At 44.5% G+C, this 20,714-nt stretch overlaps 1 protein-coding gene across 7 annotated transcripts in view; it reads left to right on the top strand.

Annotated features, from left to right (window-relative positions):
- DCPH1 (damage control phosphatase 1) overlaps positions 1-20,714 on the top strand; it is a 195,116-nt gene that overhangs the window by 142,844 nt on the left and 31,558 nt on the right. For all 7 annotated transcript variants that reach the window (XM_078673977.1, XM_078673976.1, XM_078673975.1 and 4 more), the window contains one exon: positions 10,256-10,421. In XM_078673977.1, the coding sequence (XP_078530103.1) occupies positions 10,256-10,421 (166 nt within the window). The remainder of the gene's footprint in view (positions 1-10,255; positions 10,422-20,714) is intronic.

Here is a 20,714-nt window from a genome sequence, read left to right on the forward strand (position 1 = left end):
AATGTAAAGTAAAATGTGGGGTGGTAATGGCTAAAAGTAGGTGCCTGCGGTCATGACAATTTAGCAATCTTACCGGGCTAAGTAACTGATTGATTGAAAAAGCTTTATTCGAGTTATACACTCATAAAAGCACACACATATAAATTCATACATTTTAAAACTTCAAGCATTTGATAACAATAAATTTGTAATTAAAAATACATAGTACATAAGCATAAAAGTTATTACCAATTGGGATTAAAAATAAGCTTTCTCATAAAGTGCTGAAACTAGATGCATGTTAAGGTGTAGAAACCTCCGCGTTACGGACCATTCCCAAGTTTATACAATCAAGACTCCTAACATACATATTTAACAGCATTTTCTAGTTAAAATTCATGTCTTTCTCCCAGTAAATGCTTGCAAGGATAAATCAAACAAGCGGAAGAGGTAAAAATCAAGGCACATTAGAGGATAGAGCCCTCCTCCTTATGGACCATGCCCACCCCAGATATTTTGCCGTTCCAACTACGATGGACATTTCAGTGGAGGAACAAATAATTCTCAACCCCTCAACACCGCTTAGGACACCAAGGTTCCTACAAACAGGAGCCAACCAAGATTTTCTTGGATTTACATAAGCCTCGCATAAAAAAAGGAAATGTGCGATGCTTTCGTTGGGGGCCCCACATGACGGGCAGCACGAACTACTACTAGTTCTCCAACTGGACGTCAAACACCTCAAGGGGAGAGAACCTGCCCTTAATTGGAAAAATAATTTCCTATCTAATGGAACAGTTATACTGTCCCAATACTTTTCTAGGGCTGGTCTTGGTTTAATTTCCATGAATCTACCCCCCATGGATTCCGAGGTTACGCTCCTCCAAAGCTTCTGATCGATATAATCCCAATATATTTCCTTGATACTGGATTTACTAGGGAATACTTCCCCGAGGGGATTTTCCCAAAGTTTGGAGAGCCCAAGCTCGGCAAGGACGTCCCTTAGCATTTTTAGCCATGCAATTTTACGAAAAGCATCTGATTTGGCTAATGCTAAGAACCCCTCAGCGTAGTGTCTTATTTCCACGGTTGTCCATAGCCGTCTCCAATAGAGGATAGGCCTCAATCGGGCACGGTCACTAAGCGATCTTCTGCCTAAATCAAAACCAAGCGGTATTAATGGGGTGCTTTGGGGGAGACTAGTTATCCCTCTCACAAACCTGTTCTCAGATCTTTGGAGGATGGTAAGACTCTCAAAGCCCCAGACTTCAGCCCCATAGAGGGTTGCGCCCAGGGCTTTTGCGTCATAAACCATAAGAACAGGTTTTATAGGCCTAGTTTTAGATTTTACTTGCTCAACCCTGAGGGCTCCTGAAATCTGCTGGTGTTTCAACACCGCCTTCTCTACGTGTCTTGCCCAACCAAGTTTACTTGATATCTCCACCCCAAGGTATGTAAAAACATTTACTAACTCTAATTTGATGTTATTCAAGAATACCTTGGGTTGAGATTGGCGCTTTTGCCCAAAGGCCATCAACTTGGTTTTATTTACATTAACCTCGAGGCCCCGTTCTTTACAGAATGTGTCGAATATGTTCAGGGCGCGCTGGAGACCCGACGGGGTCTTGGACACGATCAAGGTGTCGTCAGCGAACATCAGAATTGGAACTCTGATGCCCGCTAACGAAGGTGCGTCAACCATTGCGTCCAATATCCTATCCACTATGCCATTGATGAACAGGGAGAACAGCAGGGGTGCCATTGCACATCCCTGCCGTACCCCCCGCTCAACTGGGAAGTTGGTAGTGGATTCCCCATTCCTCCCCCACTGGACCTTGGCATAGTTACTTTCATGGAGACGCATTATCAACGTGAGCAAATCAAGTGGGACCCCTATCTTGGACAAAACCTCCCACAACGTGCTCCTAGGCACCAGATCAAAGGCAGCCCTTAGATCTACAAATGCTACATAAAGGCTGCCTTTACCCAGGAGTACAGTCCCCCACCGTAGCATGGTGAAGCGAAAAATTTGATCGACCGTACTGGTTGCACGTCTAAATCCTGCCTGGAAGGGGGATAAAGCATTATTGTCTTCTACCCAGGCCATAAGTTTGTCGACCAACATCTTCCCCACTACTTTTTGCATAGTGGCCAGCAAACTTATTGGTCTATAATTTGCCGGGAGTGACCGGTCACCTTTCTTGAAGATCGGTATTATTATTGCCCCCTTCCATATATTGGGGATTTTTGCCCCTTTGGCTAGGCCGTTTCCCAACAAGGTCGCATATTTTGCCCACCGAACCTTGTCGTGCTTAAAAATGTCTGAGGGGATTCCATCTAGCCCAGGGGCTTTCCCCCTCTGCAGGGTTGAAATTACGAGTTCCGCATCCTTAGTTAGAAATAAATCGCCCTTGCAAAATACCATAGAAATTGGTTCTATGGCCACCATATCCCTACTCTCAGCATACTGGGGTTTAAAATAATCGACCCACAATGCCTCATCGACATTGTTGTCGGGATTATTGGGGGTACCCCCTCTTCCCCATTTCTTAATTTTCCAGAAAAGTCTGGAATCCTTTTGCCCTGCGGCCTCGTGTAGCTCCTCCCAATACTCCTCATCCCACCGCTTCTTAGCCTTGCGGATGCTGTCATTATAATGTTTCCTGGTGGCGCTAATCAAGGCCTTATCCCTGCTTTTGAGTGCTCTGCCCAACTCCAGTCTGGCTACCCTACACTGTTTGTTGAACCAGCTCGCCAATGTAATTGGTACTTTTCTGTTAGCCCTCACTGGCTTGATGAAGTGCGGTTTTATCAAAGAGAAGAATGTGTCATGTATATCAGTTATTTGGACGGAGCCTGGTGTTACAGAATCTACTTTTTCCATGGCAGCAATAGCATTGTCTACCTCCAAATTAATGGATTCCAAGGTGGCCAAATTGGCCGGCACATATGGCCATTTCACCCTTCTTGAGTCATTGGCCATAACAGGTACACTCTCAATACCTGACACTGGGTTTGCGCGTGCGGCCCTCCACCATGAGTGGGAGACACAGAGGGGGTTATGGTCACTTTCTACTCTCCCCATGATTTCCATATCACCCACGCCACACCATAACTCAAGACTACAGATGACGTAGTCAATCCTACTTTTATTATGACCATTGTCGAATGAACAATTACCTCCTTGGTCGCTTTTTGTCCTGCCATTGAGGGCCCTCAAACCATACTCCAGACATAACGCATTCAACAACAAAATATCTTTTGTCCACCGCTTCACAGGTATGAGGTTTAGATTTGGGATGCCCCAAAGGGCATCTTCCTCTAGTCCTATTGGATATACAGTATTTTCAAGAGGCTCAAATGTCCTATTCAAATCACCAGCCAAAATCACTCTATTTCCAATTGACTGGGATTCGAGGGAGGCGGATAGAACTTCTAGGGTAGCAGAATTCCCAAGACTCTTGCCCCTAGCATAAATGTTATAAATATCTATCACACCACCCTTTCCTACAGATAATCTCAATAATTGTATATCCTTGCAACCTAGATCAATCCATTTTTGTTTTTACTTTTGAATCTTGCTTGATCCAGACTGTGAGGCCACCCATAGGTCTACCCCTAGGGCCTCTCGTTGCTGGTATACAAAAATTTAAGTAACCCGGGAAATGAATTGGGTCACAAGCCCACGTTTCTTGGAATAGGCACATTTGAAACCCACTTACAAAATCTATCCAATGCTGTGACAACAATCTAGCCCCCAGCCCCGCTATATTCCATGACAAAAATCTCTCCAGGGAATTTTCTATACAAGTCCCCTTTTCATTAGGTGCCATGGTCGGTGCATCAGTCAGCCTCCCGCAATCACAATCCTCTCCTAGAACAACATTTAAACAATTTACATCTGATCCCTCCTTAGTGCAACTGGTGGTTGTAAGGCCCGGTTCACCCACCCAGCCCTCCGAACATACAATAATGTTCCCATCCCTCTCGTTCACCACTTCAGATATTTGACACATTACATCTTCGTTGGGTGTCAATGTTGCATCTGGGATGCTTCCCCTGACCATTTCCCCTTCCAAGTTTGTTTGTTCGGCAGATCTCTGTCAACATCCCCACCTCATCTGCCCATGCACATTTAGAGGGTTAAATGCCTGTTTGTAGCAATCATTTATTCTTGGTATGGGAGCAGCTGGGGGGCCAGCCTCTAACCAGGGACAGAGACTAGATCTCAATTGCTCCCTACAGCCCCCAGGGTAGATCACCACCGGTCTGGGATAAAAAAAGGTGAGGTCCACCACCCCAATCCCACCAATACTAATATTCCAACCAGGTCCCGTAATCAACCCCACAACCCTTGGATCCTGGAAGTTAATTATAATGCACTCACCCCCCTGTTTTTTTAAGGTGTTCCCTATCCAATTGACCCTTCTGGCCCCAATTATCAGGCCGTCCACTCCCCCTGGCAGGGGTCTGTTGACACGAAGCCAATGCATGGCCTTGTTTTTTAGTGTGTCATAGGTTTCTCTTTGGCCCTCCAGTAGGGGTGGAACGTTAGTAAGTATGGCCACATATGGGTAGGAGTCCGGGGTGAGCTGTACTGGGGGGATCCTAGTCAGCAGCTTAGTTATTTGTGGCTTTGGTTGGCCTTGTTCTAAGGGAACACGGCACTGTGTAAGGATGTTTTCCACTGCCACACAAGTATTAATCCCATTCCCGATACTATGGGCATCCCTTGTGGGACCACCCCCCATTGCTATCTGGGAGGTAGGCCCCACCTTATTTCCCGTGCCATTACTAGAATGGATTTTGTCATTTCCTGACCGATTGGCCATAGTTTTTTCCGGTCCGGTCGGCAAAGGTGTGGCATTTTTGCTAGTTGTGCTGGGTGGGTTTTTAGTACTGTCCTTTCTACCCTTGTTGGTAATGTTATTGGGCTTAATTTTCCCACAGTTACTGCTACTTGTGGTGGGCATTAAATCAGATACCTTCTTACTATTCACCCCTTTATTATCCTGTACAGGAATACCACTCGCAGTCGGGGATTGTAAGTCAACCAACACGACTCCTTGGTCTCTGTCGGCTATCTGTTGGTGTTTCCCACTCTCACCCATTTTATTGCCAGACTTAATTAGAGATTTAATTGAGAAAAAATTATCTAGGCTAGCTTGTTCTAGATGGTCAAGTTGTTCAGCTAGCTTTTTGAGTCTTAGCTCTACGGGGTTTAGAAGGGAACGCATTATTTTTTCCACTTCTAACAAGAGATCGTGATTGGGAGATAGTGACCCCGGGGGTGCTATGATAGTTGGATCTGGGGCTGATACCGTCAGTGTTGTGGAAGGCGCCATAATTATAGGGTCCACTCCTAGTGGGACTGCTTCAGCCTCCCCTGTTGCCATTACAACGCCATTCTTTGCAAGAACATGGCTTGGGGATGATTTAGTGCCCAGCTTCCTATACTTTCTAGCGGGTTTTTGTGGTTGTGATTTTTTTACAGTAGCTCCCCATTTCCTTTTGGGGCAAGGGTTGGATTTAATCACTTCCAATTGTACACAGGATTTTTCTAACACTCCTTTCCCTTTAGATAACTGACTAGATACATCAAGATGCCCAACAGGTAGACTAGTTGCTACAGTGTCTAATGGTGAATTATCAGCTAACTCAGTAAACAAGGGCAAGTCAAGTAATAGGTCCTGGGTGGCTGGTAATACAATAGATGACAGAGGTGTAACCAGCGCAGGAAAGTTCTGACCTTGATGTTTCTCAGGCGGATTTTTCAAGAGCTCAATCGAGAGCCTACGCCCGGCTCGTCTTTCCGCCAGGGCGATCTCTTTATCAATATCCTGTGGCAGTCGCTTAAAGTAGGAATCAAGAGGGCCCATGACAGCAGGCTCAGCCTCACCCGTAGGAGGCAACAGGGTAGAGATACTTGTTGAGCAAGCCATAGTGCATAAAACCCCCCTTCTACCCAACAATAAACTATCAAGTCAAAAGTCAGTTAATATGCCAGTTAGTTTATCAGTACCTGGACCGTGGGTGTTAGTGGAGTGGCCCAGCCCGGCCTCCAGCGGCCCCGGACGGCCACAGACGGTCCCGCCCTTGTCCCGGGCTTCTCCCGGCGCCCTCCCGCGCGCTCCCGCGCAGCAAGGAGTAAGCGTTGGTATATAGGGAGGGAAATAGGTGAGGGGGCGGAGCTTGCAGGGAGAGCGGCCCAGGTGTTCTCTGCCGGGCTATCAGGGACTCCTGGGATATGGAGTCCCTGACCACGCTGCTCGCAGCCCTGCAAGACTGCCCAGCGCCCTAGGTCTCCAACCACGTTCCCCCGGCGCACTCCTGTGGCCAAGCAGCGATGCGGGACCCGCGGAGCGGGTCCGGCGAGGGGTAGGCGTTCCTGAGATGAACAGCAGCAGCCAACGCGACCACAAACGGGCAACAGGTACAATGATAGAGGGTCCCAGTGAGGCGGTAGAGGCGAGGGCTTTTAGGTCCGTTGGTGAGGGGGCGGAGCTTGCAGGGAGAGCGGCCCAGGTGTTCTCTGCCGGGCTATCAGGGACTCCTGGGATATGAAGTCCCTGACCACGCTGCTCGCAGCCCTGCAAGACTGCCCAGCGCCCTAGGTCTCCAACCACGTTCCCCCGGCGCACTCCTGTGGCCAAGCAGCGATGCGGGACCCGCGGAGCGGGTCCGGCGAGGGGTAGGCGTTCCTGAGATGAACAGCAGCAGCCAACGCGACCACAAACGGGCAACAGGTACAATGATAGATAGAGAGAACCTCCCACTCGGGCAATTTCTTCGGATACGAAGAAATTGCACAAATAATGATGACTATAAATTCCACGCCAGTAATTTGATGTCTAAGCTATGTGATCGTGGATACCCGAAAAAACTGGTATCAAACTGCATGAAAAGGGCACGTTGGATCCCAAGGGAAACGCTCCTGGAACGACGCACCAAACCACAGTTAAAACGACAGGTGTGTGTCACGACATTCTGCCCTAATGCGAATCAGCTAAAAAAAGCAATCAATCAAAATTGGCACCTAGTCAAAAATCTAGACGAGGGCCTCAATAAACCACCACTTTTCGCATTCAATAAAGAAAAAAGCATAGCGAACTATGTGGTGAGAGCAGCAATGACTAGGGAATCGCCACCTTCCATTCGACAAATGATGGGTCTCAATCCCATTACAGGGCACCATAAGTGCGGCACCTGTCTCTGCTGCGAGACGACCATTGAGGGTTCTCTATTTCAGCATAAAGGTGTCTCGTGGAAACACGAGACATTTAGCAACTGCAAGACAAGATATGTGGTGTATGGCATTCTTTGCCCCTGCGGTCTGTTGTACATCGGCAAAACGAATCAGGAGGCACGGCAAAGAATTTCACAGCACAAATCAAGACTCAAAAATCGAGTAGAATCTGCACCCCTGGTCAACCACTGGAATAGACTAAACCACCAAATCAAAGATCTCAAATGGACTATCATCTCCAGGGTCGAGCGCGACCCCCGAGGAGGTGACTGGGATGCCAGGCTCTCCAAAAGGGAAGCGCTCCTCATTGTTAAGTTTAATACGGCTGTTATAGGCCTTAATGAATTGTCAGAAATTTACAAACTATAAAAAATGTTTGTATCTTGCCCCTTATGACCAACTGGTCGCTTTTACGGCGAGTAATTGTCCAGCCTCTTTTTGTGTGTGAAGGTGTTGAGTTTGTTTGAACATTGTGTAGTTGCACACCTGTGCATTCATGTTTGCGAAGGATCCACCGTTCATGTTGTTTTGTGGGCAAATAAGTACGTCAGAGGCAACTTGCACTCCATTGCGCTTTTGCGCATGTGCGGGCGATTAGTATCCCCCTTCCAGCTCTTTCATTTATAAGACCGACAACGGCCGGCCTGCGCATGCGCGGGTGATTAGTTCTGCTAAGACGCCGTGTACGACAAGTCGGCTCTCCTTCGCGGCGCGCTACAATCTGTGATTCAGGTAAAAGCTGCCATCGAGCTCTCCAACTATAGTGCCTCGTCCCAAAGTGCCAACATCTATAACACACTTGGGTTTTGTCATATTTAGGATTTACCCTCCCGGTGACGATAACTTGTGCGGCTGAAATTTCCGTTTCTGCACCTAGCTGAGCGCCCGCCTAATTAAAGGTAATCCTCCCGCCACTGTTAGGCTTATGCTATATGACTATTTCCACTCACCTCCGCGTTGCGGTTGGGGTAGATAAGTAATGCCTCTTTTGGTTGTTTGGTCTTGCAGGATCCCGCATTAAACTAGAGGAGGTCCTCTGTGTCCCGTGTGTCCCCGACTTTTCCCGAATTTGTACACTGGTAACGGACCATTTGGATACTTAGCCCGGTAAGATTGCTAAATTGTCATGACCGCAGGCACCTACTTTTAGCCATTACCACCCCACATTTTACTTTACATTACTTTCTAGTAAGAGTGTCCGTCTGCGCCTGCCAAAATTCAACCAATGTTGATTGACTGACTACTAGCTGCGTCAGACAGGTACAGCGGTTTCTCTTTCTTTTTCTTCCTCATGCAAACACATGTTGGCTGGTCTGATGATTGCGCCCACCTTACATAAATATCCCTCCTCCTTGCAGAAACCTCTTCTCTACTCCACCTTCCAAGTCGCCTTGTAGACCAGTGGGGTAAGCTGATGGAGCTGGTGCTGGTTCACTCTCTTAGTTTTAAAAAAATGTGTTACCTATCTCTCATGCTTTACTCATTTCCTTCTAGATACTCCATTGGCCTTGAGGAGAATCCCCCGTTGATTGCATTTGGGATTCGAAACGCGTAGGCCCTTGTATCAAATGTTGCTCTTTTTTTGAATAACTCAAGTGTTGACAAATACTGCACTTTAGTTGTGTACACATTGTCATAAAAAATCTTTTTAATTGTATAATTGATTGTATATTGAACTTCAAGTGTACCTTGCTCCGGGTTGATATGCATTAATGTATCATATCTGATGTTTTGATTTATTGAGCAACTTTTGTTTCTTTCTCTCTTTTTCTTTCTTTCTTTTTGTGTAAGAATGGAAACCTTGAACGATTGTGATATGTTTGATTAGCATGAATGAATATCCCTAGTGTTACAATATTGTTTAGTTTAATGGTGTAGTGTCCTATTGTACATAATATGTATTAACTTTTTTCAAAAATTTAGTCCTTTAAAAAATGAATAAATAAATAGCTATTAACTAGCAAAATCTAGGGTGGAAATACAATTTCTTCCTTTTAGTTTAAATCATATATGACTAATTTCATCAGTTTGGGCAATTTCTTTTTGTTATTTGCACACATTTACCAGGCACCACTGCCTGGATACAGAACTGTTGCAGTATGCAGCCGTGGGCCAGGCTGTACTTCGCCATCTATTCCACTGAGATGAGCCTTCCTTCTTCCCACCGTCCTGCAATGGTATGCACATTTATTACTTATTACTTGTGTTACTGATGGTATATAGTCGTATGATATGTTTTTATCTCAGACTAATTCTTATGTTCCATCGCAAATGTGAATAATGTATTGCTTGCTATTCTGATTCAGGCATGTGAATCTATGAAAGACACCCATAATACTGGATAAGGAATGCGTTACTTACCTGTAACAGCAGTTATCCAGTATTGGTGTCTTTCATAGATTCACATGCAACCCTTCCACCTCCCCAGGAAGTACTCATCTCTCACTCCAGAACATTCACTACGTCTACCTAGCTTGGTGCGTACGAAAATCTGAGAGACTGAGGCTCCTGGCAGGAAGGTTCTAGAGGGAGGTGGTAGCTGATTGGCTACCTTCAGGAATTTGGTCCTTTTTACAAAAGGACATAGATAGGCTACTAAGGCAAGGCCTTTAGGCCTACTTTTCTCTATGTATGTCTATAGGACATTACTTTTATATTACCGGGGCTCCCATCTCAACGACGGGGAATGATTCAGGCATGTGAATCTATGAAAGACACCAATACTGGATAACTGCTGTTACAGGTAAGTAACGCATTCCTTCCAAAGTGAGACAACAATAAGTATGTGTTCTCAGCATTGTGTTGTGGTGTATGTTGCTGATTGATATGTATCCTGCCAGAGCCACCTAGATACCTAGGATGTACTGCTAAAATGGCCTTTTATTCCACCGAAAGCATTTTGACATAAACACGTCATTGTTGTATAGCTTATGCAAACCTATGTTACTTTGGGAATGTGTAATATTTCTTATGAAACCAAAATATAGTTGCCTGTTAAATCTTTTTTTTTTTTTTTTTTTTGCAATGCAGCCCGCCTATCGCTGACTTTGATGTTTTTATGGAAGCAAAACATCAGAGCTTCTTTGAGTCGCAACAAGCTATTATTGCCTTATGCACATACTTCCTGGAGATTTTTAGAACTATTGAGGATCTTACTGATGATCAACTGAAGGAGGAGCTTTTTAAACTGCTGCAGGTAACATTAGTGTTAAGTTTATATCCCAGTCTCAAAACGTTTGACTGTAAAAATGCTGTGTTATATCGAGTGAATTTGTTTTGTAGTTCACATTTCTATTGTTCTGCAGGACTGTCTTCATGAGACCTACACTTATGAAACCTATGGGCAATTTGATAGGGGGAGGTGATATTTACATTTTATATTCACTCCACAGAGCAAAAACCTTTGGCTTTAACACGTGGGGTGTAACTTACAGTGGTGCAACCGATGCAATGTACCAGGCCCAACTACAATCCCTTGAACCCTGAGAGGGAACCTACTAGCATAGGTGCTGGATGTAGGGAGTGCTGTAGCACCCCCAATATAACAATGCTGCGGTTCCGAAAGTTCCGGAGCATTAAAAATGACTACATTTTGATGTATCTCATCACCGTGCCTTTAAAGACCGAGGGTAAATGTCAGTCTAGTGTTCTGGCAAATTACTGCATATTTGTTTTTAACATGGAGACTTGTGTTTACTTTTTTTCCCCTTACTACAGTGTGAGTATTTTATAAAGTGAAATATGTGACAATCTTGCTGGTGTGAAAGAAAATGTTCTAGCATAATGTTTTCTTCTTACACAACATAATTTAAAACATTAAATTAAATGAAATGTACAAATATTTCAAAATAAACAGTTAGGAAACCTCAAAGCACTTATTTTTCTAATTCTGAAGTGTGATGGAAACCACGATTTTTATAGGATCAAAGCAAATCAAGACACTTTACTTGCTAATGCACAAATTGCAAATTATTTGTGGAAACCCAATTTCCACATGTTATTGTTTGTGCAGTATATAGTTTTATCAGTAAATTGTATGTCTGTGCAAATTTAGAGGTCTTGCCAATGGGAAATGTGCTCTCGGTAAATGTGTGCTACCACACCATGCTTTAGTACTATGTTTTGACCGAGTACTTCTAAATGCCAGCTACATACAGCAAGCACCCTTACCATTCCCCTGTTCAGTGGGTGTGGCTTATGCGTGACACTTGTTCTTTGTGTGATTCTTGGATTATTTAGAATACCCATGAGTCCAGTGTTGTAACGTTGATGGCAGCACCTGCAGTCTGAAACGTGTTCCAGCACCACTGCCTACTGTGCCCACAGGAACTCTTGCACCACTGGGAGTTAGCTGTTGGCTCTGCCCAATGCCTTCTGCTTCAGAAGTCCGAGCAGCAGAATCCACTGAAGCACCTGCGGGGTACGGACTGCCTGCCACCAGCAGAGGTCAAAGGAGAATGTATGCCTGAAGACAAGACAGTCATAGTAATCACTGCATTCAGCCTGACTGATGGAGGGCAGACGATGTTGGTTAGAAAAATAGCTTAGATTTACTTAGGACAGAGGGCTGGAACTGGAAAAATAAATTATATGATTGTTATGCGTTTCATTTTATGCAAAACAATGCACAGGGAATTTTATAACAGCTTCTTGGCATTCATTTCTAATGCCCAATTCAACCTTATCTTATTAAAACCAGAAGTAGGAATATTTATCCTTCCGAGACCCGTGGGAACTGTCCACAAGCTTGGAAAACAAGATGTTTCTCCCCAGAGAGAGAGTGAGTAAGCGAGAGAGCAAGCGAGAGCGAGACAGAGCTTGAACAGTTGCTATACACAGTTCTTTAGTAGAGGTGGGCAAGCCAGAAAATTAACAGAGAGAGCTGAGCCATAAGAAAATTTGGCACAAAAGCCATTGTTATTACTGGGGTTTCTGGTTGTCAGAGTATGCACCCTGTACAAGGAGGAACCACCACTTTAGTCAGGGTAAGCTAGGTACACAGTACAAGATAACCTGCTCTCACCCTTTAGTAGCTTGTTACAGAGCAGTCAGGCTTATCTAACGAGGAAATTTGCAAAGTATTTGTGCAACACACACACACACAGAATAACACAATGAGTACACCACAAACATACTCCACACAGCGTTCGAACTATAGATGATATTTTTCAGAGTACCACAAGACCGAAATTACAAAAATCCAATATGCAGAACCGATTTTATGAATTTTTAAAGATGAAATCAAAATCAAGTGCTTAGAGTCAAATAGCGCTCAGGGGTTACTTGTGGGCATGCTGGACCAGGATAAATCCAAAGTTCAGGATGACCTCGATGGAGAGTAGGCTGGCTACAGGACCCTCACAAATCCCACTGAAAAAGTACTTTGGATGGAGCAAGCTTCGACGTCTAAGACTCAATGCGCCCGTTCTGATCCATGCAGTCGATGAAGGATTCGTCTACAAAGCCCTTTACGATGCACGTGCTGCATCGTCCTCATAGAGCTGCACTGTCTGTCATTGTCAAGCTACACTCCCCGTCGTGGTCGAGGCGATGGCGTCGATAGGCAATGTGTTTGGTTCCAATCGGTGTAAAGTTGTCACTGCATCAAATTTTAGTGTTCTGGACAGCAGAAATCACCTTTCAAGGGCCCAAGCCTGGATTGGTACCACTTGGCAGGGCATGATTAGCAGAAGGCAGTGTCCAGCAGTTGTTGCAGGGTTGAAGGAAACCTGATGGCCCTGAGACATTAAAACAGGGGGGCAAGCTAGCAAGTCCTTGGAGTCACTCTGGGTTCAAGTAAGATGGGTCTAGTCCTTATCCTCAGCAGGACAGCAGGCAGCAGGACAGCACAGCAAATCAGAAAGCAGTTCTTCCAGAGCAGCAATCGAGCAGAGTGGCAATCCTTGTAGCACAGCAGTCTTTACTGCTAGCAGTGTTCTTCAAATTTCCAGTAGTGTACTGCCTTGGTAGGGTCGAAGTCCCAGATGTGCCTTTGAAGTGGGGGTGACTTCAAAAAGGCCCTTGAAGTGCACAGGTCCCCCTTTCTTCTCATCCCTGGCTTCAGATCAACAGTAGGGGGTAATCAGTCCTTTGTGTGGGAAAGAAGACGCTGTCTATTTATGTGTAAGTGTCGGCTCCCCCTCCCTATTTCTGTCCAGGAAGAGCTATCCGAATGCAGGGGAGTTCTGTCACACCCACCCTTTCTGTGTTTGTGGCTGTCCAGAGGAAATGCAAAAATTGTAGCTGTCTCCTACCCCAGACATATTTTGGAGAAAGCTGCAAGGCATACAGAACAGTAATAGCAGAGAAATGCCCACTTTCTGAAAGTGACGAACAATAAAGGAGTTCGGCCCAGACCGCCAGTTGAAAGATGATCCAACTAGAGAGATTCAGGGAATAATTGGCGCTATATTAAAAACTGGCCTTGAGGACAGTATTTTGGGCAAAAAAGAGTTTGAGTATTTAAAGAAACAGTTTCCTAAAACTCCAGTTCTATATTTTGTGCAAAAAACTCATAAGAGACTAATCGATCCTACGGGAAGACCGATAGTCTCGGGGTGCGACTCGTTGTTAGAGCCAATTTCCAAATACATCGACTTCTTCCTGAAGCCCTACCTGATTGAGGTACCCTCGTATTTGAGGGACATGACTGATTTTATCAATAAGATTGAGGACCGTGAATTCCTTGAAGGAACACAACTGCTGGTGTCCTTTGATGTGACATCACTGTATACACAAATACCCCAAGAAGAGGCACTCCAGGTAATTGAACTTTACCTTGAAATAAGACAAAGACCCCATAGGGTTCACACTGGATTTATTGTTCAGCTATCTGAGATTGCCCTGAAGAAAAACTATTTTAAATTCGAAGATCAGTTTTACATCCAGGTGAAGGGTACTGCCATGGGTTGTCCATTCGCTCCAGAAATGGCAGTCCTTTTCATAGCACAGTACGAAGAAAGGTTCATTCATGGCAACAACCCTTTCAGAGATAATGTGCAGCAATGGCTGTGTTACATCGATGACATCTGTTGTGTGTGGCAAGGACCTGTAGAGGAATTATTACGGTTCCATGAGTGGCTAAACATGCGACATAAAGAGAATAAATTCTCTATCCTGTATAGTCAAAGTGACCTGACCTTTCTGGATGTCCAAGTGCAGGTAAGAGAAAACAAGTTAATTACGTCCCTTTACAGAAAAAGTACCAATAGAAACACAATCTTACACCACAAGAGTGCGCAGCCACGACGCCTAAAGAAGAACCTCCCCTTTGGTCAGCTACTGAGAATAAGGAGAAATTGTTCAAACAGAGCTGACTTTGAAATCCATGCTGCGGTCTTTTGCAAGGAAATGGCCACAAGAGGTTACCCAAAAAAACTGCTCAGGCATTCAACAAAAAGAGCGTGGAACACACCCCGAGAAGTCTTATTACAAATTAAGGAGAAACCTCCAAAATAGTGAGGGCTGACATCCTGACATCTTTCCCACAAAAGCGAAAAGTGACTTACGCTCACAGTGGCAATTAAAACCTATTGAAGGCCACAAGAAATGTGGCAACTGTGTCGCTTGTAGCACGTCGCTGGAAGGCATTGAATTTGTACACAAATCCATAAAATGGAAACACACTGCTTTTACCACCTGCAAGACTAAGAATGTAGTTTATGCCATTAAATGCCCATGTAATAAGGTGTGTATATATAGGCAAAACAAACCAACAAGTGAACCAGAGGATTACTCAACATCGCTCCGCATTTAAAAAAAAAAAAAGGTGCTCACTGCACCGATGGTTGAGCACTTTATTACAGTCACACAGTGAGAACGATTTTAAATGGACTGTGCTCTTCTCCCTTAACGCATTAAATTATGTGAGGGAAACTGACAGCCTCTTGCTACAGAAAGAGGCATATCTGATTTTGAAGTTTGATAGTGCTACAACAGGCTTGGACCTGATAACTGAGCTTTCGAGGGCGTGATTTATTGAGATTGCCTCCTCATTTGTTCAAATGCACAATTTGAGTCAATTTATGACACCTCTGTTAATCTGAAACTACGTGTCCCAGAATGCTTCATGCCCGTCTAATAGCTACCAACGATTTCTGACTGGCTCGTTTGTTCAGGTAGTTTAAAAACTACAACACCCAAGTGCCCCTGCTGGTTATCATGCATAATGGAGGACGTGTAAACGCCAAACTGCCCGCCTGTGAGCCCGAGTGTACCGTTGAAATATTGTGAATCTTGACCAAGTCTTCCAACCCGGTAAGCCCTCCGGTTTTTCTTTTTCATGATCGCAATCTGTCACGCTTCGTTAAAATATAGTGCAAATCGTAAAACTCCCCTCTTTTGTTCCCAGTAATACGCTACACAGAGTGAGCGAGTCAACTGCTGGAGCTAATTTTGGGACTGCTTCCCTAGAGGTAAACCGTCACTGCCAAAGAATTCAAAACTCTAAATAATACAACCAACAATGGAGTTTAGATTTATTATCGCAGTTTTGGAGCTAGAAGAAATAAATTGGAGAGAGCGACGTAAAGACTTAGAGAGTTGCTGTTGCTCAGAGAAAGTATGCGCTCTTGCAGCGAATAAATATTCCTCAATTGGAGGCATGTTTGGCCAGGTTTAATAAATACAGTTCTACTTTATCTTCCCAGAATTTCCTGTTGGTTACTGTAGCGTAGTCGTGCTGCACCAAGACAGGAGGCATACAGTTTCATTGTAATTTCATTTCATAGCACCGCAAGCTGGAGACGTGATTTGAACTTCACACCAGGTACATTTTAAAACGTAGATAGTGTAATTTGACACCTCTAAAGAAAGGAGTTTATGGAGCCCTTTTTAATAGTAGTGTTTTGCTTTATTGTTGCTTTAGATAAATCATCGTTACACACAGGATTGATGTCCAGTGCAAATCTAGATAGTAAGAAGCCCTGATGAGAGTCCTTGCACCGTGAGGGCGAGGACTTGAAACGCATTGGCACTTTTGCCATTGAGGAACTTGAATTAAATAACCAGAGAATTCGAGGGAGTTTCATTGTTTTCCCTTGTTCTGTTGTATATTGTTTCCTTTGGTTGTACAGATTACGAAAACTAAATGAATTACACACTCCGAACAGTTAATGTGAAATTTTGTATTTGAATGGTAAGTTATTCATTTTTTTGTTGTCGTCATTAGTCAATGTATGGTCCCATTCTGTGTAATGTCTACTGAGTATTTTTTTGATCATATGTAGTCAGTTAATTGTTTGTTTTTGAATAATGAATGTAATTCTTGACTGATATGATTACATGTCTTTCTCTGTATAAAACAAATGAATTTTTGAGAAAACAAAATGGGTTAATAAATACCTGATTGAACAAAAGTTATGTTTGTTTATCACTCCAGCGTTTATAGAATGAGCTGGGAGTAATTCTTAGGTCCAGGTAATTTTCTTTTTGTTATCACTTTCTTTAAGTGTCATTTCTAAAATAATAATGTTAAATCCAACTTTACCGTTAAAGAGGATTTTTCATTATTATTTCAAAGATATAAAACCTGATTTAGCTACTCCTTTCTGATCATGAATTAGAGCTTAAAAGTGTATTAAGGAATTCCCAAGGCTAGCCTATGAGGGGAGTAAACCTCACAGTAGTGAAAAATTAATTTTGCTGTTTGTCACTACCAGGGCATGTAAACCTTAACAGTGCATGTACTACCTTTTTAGTTCCACATCACCCTGGCCTGGGGCTACCGAGCGCATACCTTAGCAATCAATCACTCAGGGTCTTGTATAGCACGATTACTCACCTGACAGGGTCTCAAGGCGTTGGGGTAGGGGGTTTGCTGATCGAAATGTGTGGAGGATTATTCAAGGAGCCAGGTCTTGAGGTCCATCCTGAATTAGGTCAACGACGTGGATTGCCTGAGGTGGAGGGGCAGGGTGTTTCTAGGTTTCGGCGGCGAGGCTGGATAAAAGTTCTGGTCTTTTGGATCCTCGGGCCGGAGGCACGGGCAAGTTGGGAGAATGAGAGGGGAGTTTAAGGCTGGCAATGGGGTTTAAGTGCCAATTCGAAGTGGAGGTAAACTACACACACAGGCCATGCAATGGCCCACTAGTGGCATTTAGGTTACAGGCCTTTCGTATATGTTATATGTTAGATTTGAGTGTCTCTAGTTGGCAGAGGTAGGTACCTTTGACCAAATAGGGACCCTTGCGTCTAGTCAGGGTAAGGGGTTACACTCCTAAAATAACCCCTGCTCACCCACTCGATAGCTTGGCTCGAGCAGACAGGCTCATCTCAGAGGCAGTGTGTAAAGCATTTGTGAACACATACAGTAACCCAGTGACAACACTACAGATGGACACCACACAAGTTGTAGTATAAAAATAAGTATTTTTATATAGACTTAAAACAAGTCCACAAACCTTATAAATAGCTTAGTTCTCTTTAGATGTAAAATGCAACACTTTAAGTTCAATGTACCTTTGGATGAGTGACGCTATACAACGAAAGTGTTGCAGGGAAGGTGATGCGTTGGTTCCTTACACGCAAGAACGGTGATGCGTCGGGTCCCTACTGATGCGTAGGGGGATGCGTCGGTTCTTCTCGGCGTTGGGAGGTCATGCGTCGGTTTCTTACTGCGCTTCGGTGGCCATGCGGCCCGCAACGCCGTGATGCGATGAAGATCCGGTGCAATGAAACCAAAATGGCGTCTTCTCCTTGATGGGACACGATGCGTACACGGCCGTGCGGCGACTCATTGATTCTTCTGAGCCACGACAGGCCCTCCGACACGCTTCCCGGTGATGCGGCGGCGTCTGATGTGACAACGATCCTCTTCTCCGGGGATGCGAGGCACTCCGGCAACGATGCGACAGCTGCAGCAGCAACACGCTTTCCCAGCGATGATACGACGGCTGCTGCGGTGAGACACGCTTCTCAGATGATGCAGCGGCATCGGGTGCAACGTCGATCCTCTTCTCCGGCGATGCGAGGCCCTACGGCAACGATGCAGCAGCGGTGGCGACACGCTTCTTCGTGAGTCGCGCTTCCAGCTCCTTGCGACACGCAGTCCCTCAGAAAGCCCAACACAACTGCAGGCACTTCCAAAGAACTCTTGGGGAGCTGGTGGGTGAAGTCTGTTGTCTCTGCGACTTTAGCAGGAGGCAAGCTGTATCTCAAGCCCTTGGAGATGCTTCACAAGTTGAATGAGAGTAGCACAAATTCCTTTCTCCTCTCTTTGGCAGTCAGGCAACCACTGCAGGCCAATCCCTCGCGCTTAGGGATAGTCTCCTCAGTCTGTCTGGTTCCTCTCCTGAGCAAAGTTTTCTTCTTGTTTCCCAAAAGTGATCTAAAGGTCTGGGGTCTGGGTCCCCCTTTTTATACAGTTTCTCTTTGTTCTCTGAAGGCAGAGAGGCCTTTGCTTGTCCAAACCAGTTCTGGTCAGTCCTGGAGTACTCTGTTTACATGACTCCTTCTTTCCTTTCACAGTGCAGGGCAGGGACATCAAACACACAACAGGAGTTGAAGCCAGCATTGTGGAGGGAAGGCACAGCCCTATTCGGGTCCCAGGTGCAACTCCTCCCTCCCATCTGCATGCAGATCTCTCTATTCAACCCTGTGCTAACTCGCCCTGTCTCCTGGAATCCCCCAGCCCCTGTCACTCAAAATCCAGACAAGAAATACACAACCTAGCAGAGGCAGGCTTGGATGGTCAGACGAGAAGATGCCTACTTTCTAAAAGTGGTATTTTCAAACACAGAATGTTAAAATCAACTTCACTAAAAGATGTATTTTATCATTCTGAGTTCAGGTATACTAAACTCGAATTTCCACCTAGTTCCCTGAGGCAGTTACGATTATAAGATGTAATAATCAAACTGCCCATTCTGCCCTATGGGAAACAGGTAGATTTGCAATAGTGAAAAACGAAAATGGCTGTAATTCACTATTAGGACATGCCACACACACCAGGGCATGTCCTACCGTTTACCTACAATGCACCCTGTCCTTAGGCCTACCATAGGGGTGACTAATATGCAGAAAAGGGAAGGTTTAGGGACTGGCAAGTGGGTGCACTTGCCCAGTCAACATGACAGTACCAGACTGCACACAGGCTCTGCAATGGCAAACATGAGACACACTTTTACAGGCAGCTTCTGTGGGTGGCACAACCATTGCTGCAAGCCCACCAGCAGCATTTGGTTTACTAGCCCTGGGCACACTCAGTGCACTGTACTAGGGTCTGACAAGTAAAATAAACCTGCCAATTATGGAGTCACTAATCTATATATCAATTTACCATAGGAAGCACTTGCACTGTGGCACTGAACAGCGTGGCACAGTGCCCAAAGCATCTATCACCTGTAAAAACACATGAGGCAACAGCAAAAAATGGAAGGGAAACCCACGCCAAGGTGCCAGGTCTAACAGTATAACACTTCACAAAGGACTGATATGCCAATTGGGTATATACCACTGTCACCATGTTTAGGGGGTTAGCAATGCTTAGCAGCAGTAAAGTGCTCAAGAGTTCTAAGGCCAACAAAAAGATACAGCAAAAACTGAAGGTAAGCAGGCAAAAAGTTTGGGGGAAGACCGCTTTAAGGATGATGGGTCTAACAATCGTGCAACTAATCTGTATAAATATGATGGTGTCTTCAAAATTCAAATAATTATATTTGTTTTACAATTGTTTCACCTAAGTACATAAGATTATATCTCTGCATTGAGAGGCATTTATTAAAAGTGATACTTTTTTACATGAACTTAAAACATACATGCCCCCACGTTCCCCCCCAACTACAATACTATTAGTAAGTAAGTTGTAAGCCATTTGTAGTGCACCATATATGTGCGCTATTATATTCTTATTTTACACGGAGCAACAATATAGCCCATTATATCAAACACATTACATTTTTGTACAACACATCGTCACATAATTCAAGGTTTTCTCATATACAATAATGAATAAAGCTTGGATTGATCCTGGGATTTCGGTTTAAGATTGTGTAATCCAACCACTAGATGAGTATCTCTTTCTCGCTTTTGTTTTATTTCAAAGTTTAATGCCTTATCTTTAATTCATGGAGCGTTAGTTTAGAACACGGGTAGGAGGTTGAAGCCACATAAAATCTCAGAGCCTGACATCTGACTCAAGCGGCTACACCTTACTGTGGGTATTAGGTGCCCGAAGTAAGCTTAGATGCTGCTGCCAGTGATTCCTCTTTTGTATGTGAGGAAACCTTAGTTTGTACTACTTCTGACCTTATTGTACCTGTGCTGTGTGAAGGGACGTTTCACTGCTGTCAAATAAACTAAAAAAGCAGGCCAAACCAGAAATCTGAGAAGCTCTAACTCCCTACTGCTCATCCTACCCAAAACCAGAAAGAAAAGAACAGCGGACTGCTCTTTCACAGGAAACGCCCCCAAAATCTGGAACTCTATCCCCCCGCACATCAGAACCATACCATCCTACGTGGAATTCAAGAGTCAACTTAAATCCTTGTTC

This window comes from Lissotriton helveticus, chromosome 1_1 (genome assembly GCF_964261635.1).
Source record: "Lissotriton helveticus chromosome 1_1, aLisHel1.1, whole genome shotgun sequence".
NCBI classification, from domain to species: domain Eukaryota; kingdom Metazoa; phylum Chordata; class Amphibia; order Caudata; family Salamandridae; genus Lissotriton; species Lissotriton helveticus.